Genomic DNA, 12,220 nt, shown 5'->3' with positions numbered 1-12,220 from the left:
GCTGCCCCTTAGATGCTTAGTTCCGCATGAGCTCTTGCCCAAATCTGAGAAACCACAAAAAGCATTCATTCATACGCAAGTTTCTCAATACACCAACGCTATCTCAAGTTTAGAGTCTCCATGAAAATAAAATGTCAAACACGCCTGACTATTGTTTGGTTGACATAATAAGAAATCTCGCTCTCCCATTGCCATTAGAATCCATTCAGTGTGAAACAAACAATTGCATAAGACTGTGCTGACAATACATGCAATTTTAATATGCATTATTTTATAGAGAGAGAGAGAGAGTCTCTCCCCAAGAGAGCCTGCTTTTTTAGTATTAAAAATTGGCGATTTGGGTCATCAGTCGCCCATAACAAGAATCTGTGCAATAAACGCAACGCCTAAACTCAATCGAGTCTATTCTGAAACACAACCTTATGGCTCGGCGAAACACGTAATTGTGAAGTTGAAGGCCAATAATTTACTAGCAATGCAATGCTATGGGTTTCTTCGTTTGTGTTTGTATATTTCGTCGATCATAAAAAAGGACGATGCCGGTCTGCTGACAATAAAAAGATATCATCGGTTGACAATCTTCTTTGGGACAATGTGAATAATTGAGTGCTCGGTCTACTGACTCTCATGGTACGTGATCACAAAAATGTTTTCAATGTTATAAAAACTCAACAAATGGTTACAACCTTTGCCCCAAATGGTATGAAAATACTAGAGTATCATGAAGAGTAAAAACGATAGAATTATGAGAAAAGAAAATGATTCCAAAATTTATTAATAAAAAAGTGGCCATTTCATCCCTTCGAACGCAAACTTGCAGTAAAGATATTGAAAAGATAACCCATTTCACCCCTTCAAATGCAGGATTGGAGTAAAGATACTAAAACATAACTCAAATCAGGCCAATGTATAAAAGGTGTGATATTTTGGGCATGATATAGACTTGCAGCCAAAGGTAAAAAAACTATGTCAACAATATAGGCTACATAGTGATTCATTCAGCACAACAATAGCTTCTATCCATGGCCTGCCTGTATGCCAATCGAACACGACAATCAAATGTTTATAGTTTTCATGTCAAATTGGATGATAAATTCACCTGAAATCATTGCTTTTGTATTAATTAAAAACGTCTAGGTCAAGTGTGCCCCAATTGATTCAGTTCCAGTCCACCCATTGGTTGATAGAAATACCACATGGAATTGGACAACTCATTCAGACGATAAGTGCACAATTTATCACGGTATGTTTAGAATTAAGAATTTCATATTTATCATAAGAATTATTTCATATTTTATTTGGACTCTGCATTACAAATCAATGAAAATCTCACTCTATAGTTCATCATGAAATCGGCCGATTCATAGGAAAATCAGATACACATTAACATACAAGAATCAAAAAGACAATCTTTGAAACAATATTCCAAGTATTACATTCTATCTCTGAATAGTTCATACACAAGGATAAAAGCACTTATCAAAATCTATGATAAAAATCAATCTAGATGACTTATTGATACTGATCAAATAGCATCAGATGATCAGATACCAAATTACCTTGGTCCTACTGTATGTGGCAAACTACTACAGTCCAGGATCACCCAACTCATGCTATGTAACACACTTAGAAGATGATGAAACATAGTTGAACACAAGGGTTGCGATTTTAAGCTCACAACTGCCTTTAAATTTCAAATGTGATATCACATCATTTTTCAGCTCATACTCAGTCATAAGTTTTAGCACTGAGGTACTCAGCTTCTAACTCTTTTTGATGATGGACCATTAGCTCTCTCAGGGCTTTTAGGCTCTGAAGGTTCTATGAATGGAGCTCTTCCTCCTAGTTCATAAATATCAATAATTTCCCTCCACTCATCCATTGACATTGATACCATGACTTGATTACATTTTTTTTCGGTTTGAGTATTATCTTCCTCATTTTGGTTGACTGGCTCAACAACTGGTATTTGATTTTCATTTAAAAACACACGAACAAAGCCATCTTTGACGAGAAATGCCATGTGAAACATGTTTTCAATAGTATGACCAAAAGAATCCGGATTTACAACAAGTTCAAAATAGTCTATTGGGACTGGATCTTGTTCATACATTTGTTGAATCACTCCAAGCACTCTTTCAATTTCTTCTGGTGTGGCTTCTTTTCGATCCCCCTCGAAATGTGTAAGGTGCTGCGGCTGTGTTTTAGTCCCTGTATCGTTATCTATGGGGTCAGACTGTGTGTGTCGCCTTCTTAGTGCACTGTGCTCAAATGTACCAGACATAACATTCAATACAGGGTTCACGCTAGAAAAAAATTTAGAGGAATATTGTCCGAAATTTTCCCATCCTTCTGAAGTGATATGAACTTCATCTTCTTCTTCACCAATATAACGCCCATCCATTCTGGTCACTAATTTTTCCATGAATTCCTCAGGTTGAAATGCCACAAGATCTGTTTGAAGTTGATTTGTTGTTTGCCCCGCAATAGACACTGATAATGCCATAAACCGTGAATCTAAAGCTCCCTCCCTCGTTGATTTCACCCTTTGAAATAGAGAGTTTGCTTTTTTGACACGATCCAATAAATCTCCACTTTCTGGTTTTACAAATTCTTCCTTTTTGTCTTGGACTTCACTGATCAGTTTTCTGTATTCTTGTCGAATCTTCAACCTTTCTGCACGTTGGATAGGTGTCATAAATTTGCTTGATAGAGATGAAATCTCCATCTCTTCATCTCCGTTTTCTGCCATGTCTATTTTGATGAGATATACACTGTATTCTAGGACTATAACCTAAAACAACATTGAATTGATATAGTCAAATAGGCACCAATCCTTATAGTAAAAATAATGTGATTATCTTACTACTATTGGCATATCAATTATATCAAACTTTCCAAATCAGACAATAACCAAATTCTCCAACTTAAAACAAAGAATAAGCAAGTCCAAGAACAAGAAGTATAAAATAATTTATTAATGCAAATATTATTATGTATTATATATGTATATTGATTTTTATAAAACTCATAGAATGATACATTAATTGAAAACACATGTACCAACTCAAAATGTCAGTTTTCCTACCAAAACTTCTGTTTTACATAGACCTAATTATTGTGATATTTATTTTATTTCAAAAAACATGTTTGTAAAATTCTTTCAAAAATGAACAAAACTAAAATATTATAAATTTTGCACAAAATCCCTGGATTTATAAGCAGTATTTTGCCAAGAAAATTCGTGCATTACACGTCAACTAGCACAGTTTTCACAAAATTTGAATGTATGAATGATACAGTAATAGATAGCATACAAGGAATTTTAAGCCTTCTCAACCCCCTGCGAACCCAGTTTCCTCAATACGCATTTTTATAATTGATGAAAAATTCTATCGCAAACAAGAATACATGCGGTACCGGTATATCATTATACTGTTACGGTATACTGGTATATGACTACTGGGCTATGACCAGAAGACAGAAAAAGTCTGAGTCTTACGGTTGAATTTATGCTTAAACTAATTTGGCTACAAAGTTAAGTAAAACATGTATCTTTGTATAGTTTCAAGATGCAATTAGCAGATTAGTAGTTGGGAATGATACGGTAATTCAAGTAAGTGGAGGTTTTTTTCGTCATGAGCGATGAGTTCATAAGTTGACAAATGACTGCATGAATTTGCAAATGCAATCAGCTCATACCCTAGAATTAAAAAACGGAAATTGAGGAGCTAACAAACAGAGGAGGGTTTAAAATTTTATAGGGGTGTTCACGCAGTATAATACTGTGATACCGGTACCGGTACCTGACGACGTCTGATCTATGTCTCGAGCATTGGGCTAAATATCGATCTCCCGCTTTTAAATTATACCGGTACCGTACCTATCTGTATATAATGTAAATCAGTACTTGTAATAGGCTTGCCTCTGCTAATGGTAGCTGAATACATGAATGAGATGTGTGCGGAACAGACTCAATACAAGGGGTGGTGGAGGCTAACTCGCCATGCGACGGCGGTTAACGGGTACGGTACCGGTATGCCTGCAACTGCACGAAGGGTCTTCTTGTAATGGGAGATGGAAAGGTGGCTGTTTTACTTACAACTTCAATCGTGAGGGCAAATATAATAAATTGAATGTGTTTGGTTAGAATACTGTGCAAGGGATAACAAAGTGACAAGAAAACGTACGGTACTCGACACGCAAAGGAGGGTCTCCCTAAAACCAGGCACTTGCGAATTCAGGCACTTTTTCAGGCACCATTTCAGGCACTTTGATATTTTTTTTTACCGTACGTCATTGGGGTTTCCAATTGACCTGACAAGATAATTGAACTTTAAATAATTTTTTGCATCCCTATATTGCAATAAAACAATATTATTTCCACTTTATTAGGGTATAAATAATTTTTCAATAGTAAAATGTGGCAACATTGATTACAAAATATAGAAATCAGGCACTTGTGAAATTTCAGGCACTTGGTCAAAACCTATTTTACAATGTATCTGATTACTCTAAAGCAGAACATTAAATATATACACTTTGTATGGTTGAATTTACAACATTTTGGTAAAATACAATACCGTTTGTGACTGATGGAGACATGTCATATTTCGCAAGTGCCTGATTTTTCATTTTTCTCGGTGACAGTTGCCATATTTTTTCGCAATTATTTTCTTAAATTGTTTGCGTCAGCACTTATTATTCTTTGCTTTCTAACGCGAATTCATTGTTCCACAACAATTTGAGCGTTTTTAATATTGCAATGAGCAATACCATTTGACAACATATGGTCAATCATCGTACTTTCTGGATTTATTTGAAATTGAATATGAATAATAAAATCTGGCAACCTCAAGCACAAAATACTAAAACCAGGCACTTGTGAAATTTCAGGCACTTCGTAAAAACCTATTTCTCGATGTTTTTATACACTTTGAAGCAGAAAACTAAAATATAAACTCTTTTTTATGATTGAAATGACGTCTTTTTGGTAAAAAAACAAACACGATTGGGACTGGTGATGAGGGGTCAAATTTCGCAAGTGCCTGATTTTTCATTTTTTTCGATAACAGTTGCCATATATTTTCGCAAAAATTTTATTTGCGTCAGCACTTACTATACTTTGCTTTCTAACGCAAATTCATTGTTCCACAACAGTTTGAGCGTTTTTAATATTGCAATGAGCAATACCATTTGACAACATATGGTCAACCATCATACTTTCTGGATTTATTTGAATTTGAATATGAATAATAAAATCTGGCAACCTCAAGCACGAAATACTAAAACCAGGCACTTGTGAAATTTCAGGCACTTCGTAAAAACCTATTTCTAGATGTTTTTGTACACTTTGAAGCAGAAAACTAAAATATACACTCTTTTTTAGGATTGAAATGACGTCATTTTGGTAAAAAACAAAACGATTGGGACTGGTGATGAGGGGTCAAATTTCGCAAGTGCCTGATTTTTCATTTTTTTCGATAACAGTTGCCATATATTTTCGCAACAATTTTTCTAAATTATTTGAGTCAGAACTTACTAATCATTGCTTTTTAAAATAAATTCCTAGTTCTACAACAATTTCAGCGTTTTTACAATGAGCAATATTATTTGACAACATATAGATAACCATCGTACTTTTTAGATTTATTTGAAATTGAATAGGAATGATAAAATCTGGCAACTCCAATCACAAAATACTAAAACCAGGCACTTGTGAAATTTCAGGCACTTTGTAAAAACCTATTTCTCGATGTTTATACTTACTTTGAAGCAGAAAACTAAAATATACACTCTTTTGTATGATTGAAATGCCGTCTTTTTTGGTAAAAAGGAAAAACGATTGGGACTTGTGATGAGGGGTCAAATTTCGCAAGTGCCTGATTTTTCATTTTTTTCGATTACAGTTGCCATATATTTTTGCAATACTTTTCATAAAATCATTTTCGTCAGAACTTAGTACTTACTATACTTTGCTTTCTCGTTGAAATGTTTTTTAAGACAATCCGATGTATATTGAGTGCTATTCTTATCGCTAGTTTCAATTCGACGTCTGCCCGAGGGTGGTGCAAGTATTTATATTTGAAGTGAGTACATACCTCTTCAAAACGCCCATATGGAAGATTGAACAAGGCGGAGTCAACAAAAATTCAATCACATTTGGAACGTTGTCGCACTGCATCGTCGCCACTCATATACTCTGACATTCCGATGCATGAATTTTGCTTTCTGGAAAATAATAATTGGAGTGTCTGTTAAAGTGCGAAATGTATACGGGAGCACGTACAATACCAATGCTGCGTTTGCAAGCGTTGTTATCATGATACATGTGAGAAAGTATCGAAAGCGAAATTGTGGAAGTGTAAAATTTGTATTCGGTAAGTCGGTGTTGCCAATGTGGGTATTTTCAGGGCGCTCCCGTAGTAGCCTATGTGCTCCAAGATGGCGCACAACCTAATACCTCTATCTTGGTACACATACTATGTTCGGGTTGTGTGCCAACTTTGTGCACATACTACGGGAGCACCATTTTCTGCACAACCTATTCTGATGCTCATTCGCGACATGAAGACACTATACGCCCGACATATAAAAGTAGCAAAATATACACAAAATCTTTTCATGTTTAATTTCAGAACTGACATTTAAAATTTTCAATTCTTAGATCTGTGGTTTTACCTAATTGCAAGATACGTAAATCATATCATGTCAAAATAGAACAAATAGTAAGGATTTTCATTGGATACTCAATATTTCTAATAATTTTAAAATTGAAAGCTTCGATTAGTGTTCACTCATACACTTCCATTGTGAAGTTGTGTTTTTAATGTTTTATCTCCTTAATAAATTTAAATTCAAATTTATATCCCCGATTACTGATGGAGAAAGATCTATAATCGAGAGTTTAATACGGCTTCTGTGACATTAAAAACAATTACTGTTTTACGTTTTTATATATTTGTAACTTTTTGAATAACGCAAAAAAATTCGTTGACTGACTACTGGCGTGTTGAATATTAAAGGATTTTTATTGTAACATTCGTTTAACGATGCTTTTAAGCCTAACTTTGGGCATATCAGCTACCTGATGTCATTTGCCGAGCGAATTTTGTTTAGGTGACATTGCCATCTCGTATTTACCATCCTGTAGCCATTCTTCTTATTTAGGAACTACGTGTTTTACAGTTAGCTGTTACAGCATGAAATAATGTACAAATAATTCTACGTAAACTATCCATGAAATCCATTCCATAAACTATCCATGAAAAGATATTACAGTCAGATCTTCAGGTTGTAAAGAATATTATACAACAGCAACAGCAAGTGATTGAATATCTATATTGTAGCCGTGGTTGAACACCGCTGGTTGTCAATATAGATTTTGCACAGGCTTTTATAAATTTTGTGAACGGTAAATTATGTTCTATTAGGGGATAATGTGACTTGGATACGTATTATAAAAGATTCTATACGACATAAGTCAATTGTTTCTGTTATGTAGTTTATATGAAGTCATAGGCCAAATTACATTATTAAAATCGTCGTCCGATAACAATTAAAACTGGAATTTCGAACTGATATTGCCAGAAGACAAATTAGATTGTTTATAACGATGCGATTGTTACTACCTGGGTAATATATTACGTCGAAATGTTTATAACAAATTAGAAGAAGTTTTGAACCAATTTCAAGGGTTCCGAACATTACTATAAAGATGTCGTCTGATTAACTAATATTCCCTACAGATCTGTCAAATTTGAACCCGTATTTAAATAATACATATGTCATACTTTTGAATTAATAAAAATAAACAACACAATGTCATTCAAACTTTACAATATTCAAATAGTTTTGCAAAAGCGTGATTGGTTTAATTAAATATCGATTTCCGGATGTAGATACTGATGTTAAAAGTTTAATTCCATTTATGCTAAGTGGAGCTCTCATACAAACATTGACTTTTATAAAATTATGCAATAGGGAAACAACATATAAAAAAAAAGACAAAAATTATAGAGATATGGCAACTACCATTGACAAAACCAAAAAATCAGGCACTTGCTAAACTTGCTACATTTCCTACCAGTGACAGTTCTTCTTGTTTTGGACAATAAAAATACCAAATTCAGTCATACAAAATGTGTATATTTGGATTTTCGGCTTTAAAGTAATCAAAAACATCGGGAAATATTTTTTTACAAAGTGCCTGAAATTTCACAAGTGCCTGATTTTAGTATTTTGTGCTTGCGGTTGCCAGATTTTATCATTCCCATTCAATTTCAAATAAATCCTAAAAGTACGATGGTTATCTATATGTTGTCAAATGATATTGCTCATTTCATTATTAAAAACGCTGAAATTGTTGTAGAACTAGGAATTTCCTTTAAAAAGCAATGATTAGTAAGATCTGACGAAAATGATTTTATGAAAAGTATTGCAAAAATATATGGCAACTGTAATCGAAAAAAATGAAAAATCAGGCACTTGCGAAATTTGACCCCTCATCACAAGTCCCAATCGTTTTTCTTTTTTACCAAAAAAGACGTCATTTCAATCATACAAAAGAGTGTATATTTTAGTTTTCTGCTTCAAAGTAAGTTTAAACATCGAGAAATAGGTTTTTACAAAGTGCCTGAAATTTCACAAGTGCCTGGTTTTAGTATTTTGTGCTTGCGTTTGCCAGATTTTATCTTTCCTATTCAATTTCAAATAAATCCAAAAAGTACGATGGTTATCTATATGTTGTCAAATAATATTGCTCATTGTAAAAACGCTGAAATTGTTGTAGAACAAGGAATTTATTTTAAAAAGCAACGATTAGTAAGTTCTGACTCGAATAATTTAGAAAAATTGTTGCGAAAATATATGGCAACTGTTATCGAAAAAAATGAAAAATCAGGCACTTGCGAAATTTGACCCCTCATCACCAGTCCCAATCGTTTTTGTTTTTTTACCAAAAAGACGTCATTTCAATCATAAAAAAGAGTGTATATTTTAGTTTTCTGCTTCAAAGTGTTTAAAAACATCGAGAAATAGGTTTTTACGAAGTGCCTGAAATTTCACACAAGTGCCTGGTTTTAGTATTTTGTGCTTGAGGTTGCCAGATTTTATTATTCATATTCAATTTCAAATAAATCCAGAAAGTACGATCCTTGACCATATGTTGTCAAATGGTATTGCTCATTGCAATATTAAAAACGCTCAAATTGTTGTGGAACAATGAATTCGCGTTAGAAAGCAAAGAATAGTAAGTGCTGACGCAAATAATTTAAGAAAATAATTGCGAAAAAATATGGCAACTGTCACCGAGAAAAATAAAAAATCAGGCACTTGCGGAATATGACACGCGTCCATCAGTCACAAACGGTATTGTATTTTACCAAAATGTTGTAAATTCAACCATACAAAGTGTATATATTTAATTTTCTGCTTTAGAGTAATCAGATACATTGTAAAATAGGTTTTGACGGTAAAAAAAAATTGCTATTGTAAGTTTGTAACTGAATACCACGAGCAGGGTATGTTAGTCGTTGGTTTTGACCAAGTGCCTGAAATTTCACAAGTGCCTGATTTCTATATTTTGTAATCAATGTTGCCACATTTTACTATTGAAAAATTATTTATACCCTAATAAATTGGAAATAATATTGTTTTATTGCAATATAGGGATGCGAAAAATTATTTAAAGTCTAATTATCTTGTCAGTTAAATTGGAAACCCCAATGACGTACGGTAAAAATAAAAAAATATCAAAGTGCCTGAATTCGCAAGTGCCTGGTTTTAGGGAGACCCCGCAAAGGATGTCTCAACTTATCATTTTCATCTAAGCATGCTAAATATATCACCATATTAATTGATTGTGTGAGTATAAATCAACAGTACCGGTGTACGGTATACAACCTAACCTAGTTAGTTACAAAAGTTTTATTTCGCTACCGCCAGTCTCATTTTATTCTAAACAGCCGTTGGATGCGAGCTCGAGAGAGAGAGAGGGCTAACTCGCCATGTCTATTTTCTTTATATTTGTTGATCGACATCGCGAGTTTGAGAGAGAGAGAGAGGGCTAACTCGCCATGTCTATTTTCTTTATATTTGTTGATCGACATCGCGAGTTCGAGAAATTTATTATTTGTCAACCAGAAAAAGAAGCGAGCAACAGTAATAAAAATATACAACAATAAAGTTATTCGGTATAACGACTAACATACCGGTATAGACCGGGAGGAGCGATACGGTCATCAGAGTCAGCTCCCCCCCCCCCCCCCCATATTCATTATTTTATATTATGTATAATATTTTTTTGCTTGCAGAGGGATGTCAAAGTAATATATAAGAAGACAAGTGAATGATAAATAAAAATGTAAATAAATATAATAGTATGAGTCGATGTAACAGTAAAATATAAAGCAGCATCGTAATTTCACTATCACAAAATATGAATTTAAAAAGCACCATTGGCGAGTTGTACATAATTAGGAGGAGAATAATTTCTAGGGAATAGTACTAGATTAATATATCAAGTCAAAGGTTCTCGAATGTAGAGCAATTCAACCTAAACACAACTGGCATTTAACATTGCCAGTTGTGTTTGAGGATTTATTTTAATGTTAAATGATTGACATATGTTTTATGATTGAGTAAATAGTTGATTTATATCAGACACTATGATTTGACAAGCCACTGTCTACAGATTCGAAAATTTTCACATTTTGACAGGATGTACTATTGAGTTGGTAGTATTCCACAACTATAATGATGGAATGAGACCAGGAGGAAATTATTCAATGATGACTAGAACCACAGTAGGCCAGAACGAGTTGTATAATATATACAGGAAGTACTCAAGACATGTATGCTCAAAAGAAGAGTATAAGCTGCAATATACTATACATAATATATATATTAATATACCTAGGACCCGTTCGATCAAATATGATATAATAGACATACAATTTGTAATAATGTGTTTCAATTTGAATGACAGAAGTACAATGTTAGGTGACATCACCCATTATATACAATTGGAATAATACAAAGGTTAAACTCTAAATGATCTCCACTATACAAAATACCATATTCCAGAATCTGAATAGTTGCGAAAGATTTATCATTATTGTTCAGTCCCTTATCAATTTTTATAATCCATATTGCCCACATATAAGGGCAGATGTCCCAAATTCGTATGGACTCAACGTAGGAAGAGAATGTAGCCTTTTTTATCAGTATATACAATAATAATGATTTGGGACGTATAGATGCAAGTTTGAACACAGAAAATTGGATGCAGCAACTCATATCAACATATACAATAATAATGATATGGGATATAAATCCTTTAGATTGGATTAATAATATAAATGCAAGTTTGGTTTAACATAGAAAATAGAATGCAGCAATTCATATCAACATATACAATAATGATAATTTGAGAATTTTAATCCAAGTTTGGTTTAACACAGAAAATACGATTCAGCAATTTATATCAACACACGGTAATGAACGCACGCCTTCAACCTACAGCATAAATTGTTTAATTTTATAGGCCAGAACTAAAAAATAAATTCAGGAGAATAAGAGCCAATTTACCGTACCTATTTTCCTAAAGTACTAGTAACATATAAAGAGTAACTGTAAATATCGTGGTTGAGAAATGTCTGCATGTCATTTAAGAAACAGTAATATGCAATATTACATAAACAATTTTTAACAATAATATATGAATAATAATTTACATAACTTGTGAGACAAATGCAATTCAAGTCAATATTTGATAAGCTAATGTAGTGGAATTGCGAGAAATTGTAAACAATAGAAAAATTTCCACAGCAAGTCTAGTAATAGTCTATATAAATAAAAATAATGTAAACTCTAGACATGTGAACTCAAATAAAAGTTCAATATGCTATACATTTATATGTGAAGAACTACCATAGTCACATCAAAATGCAACGAAGAAAACCTAATTACAGGTTACATATAATAGCAAAATTTCATCCAGATATCTGCTGAACTGAACAGTTATTGAATTATGATATAATATACATACAATGTGATATAGTGGATTTCATTTTAAATGACAGTAGTACAATTTTAGATACCACCATTTACTATAAAACCACACACACTATTACTAGGTCTAGATGATTTCCACTTGACAAAATTGCATAAATTAAAATCAGGGATAAGGAATCAAGGAATTGCCGTCCAATTTAATCAG

The 12,220-nt window shown here is 33.2% G+C and overlaps 1 protein-coding gene across 1 annotated transcript; it reads right to left on the bottom strand.

Annotated features, from left to right (window-relative positions):
• Nucleotides 1-490: 490 nt before the first annotated feature.
• On the bottom strand, nt 491-2,812 carry LOC120346002 (non-structural maintenance of chromosomes element 4 homolog A-like). Its single transcript, XM_039415631.2, has one exon. It carries the CDS (start codon nt 2,750-2,752, stop codon nt 1,757-1,759), a length of 996 nt encoding a protein of 331 aa, XP_039271565.1. The 5' UTR covers nt 2,753-2,812; the 3' UTR covers nt 491-1,756.
• Nucleotides 2,813-12,220: the final 9,408 nt, after the last annotated feature.

Source organism: Styela clava, chromosome 8, assembly GCF_964204865.1.
Source record: "Styela clava chromosome 8, kaStyClav1.hap1.2, whole genome shotgun sequence".
Lineage (NCBI taxonomy): Eukaryota > Metazoa > Chordata > Ascidiacea > Stolidobranchia > Styelidae > Styela > Styela clava.
This window is presented reverse-complemented; position numbering and strand designations above follow the sequence as displayed.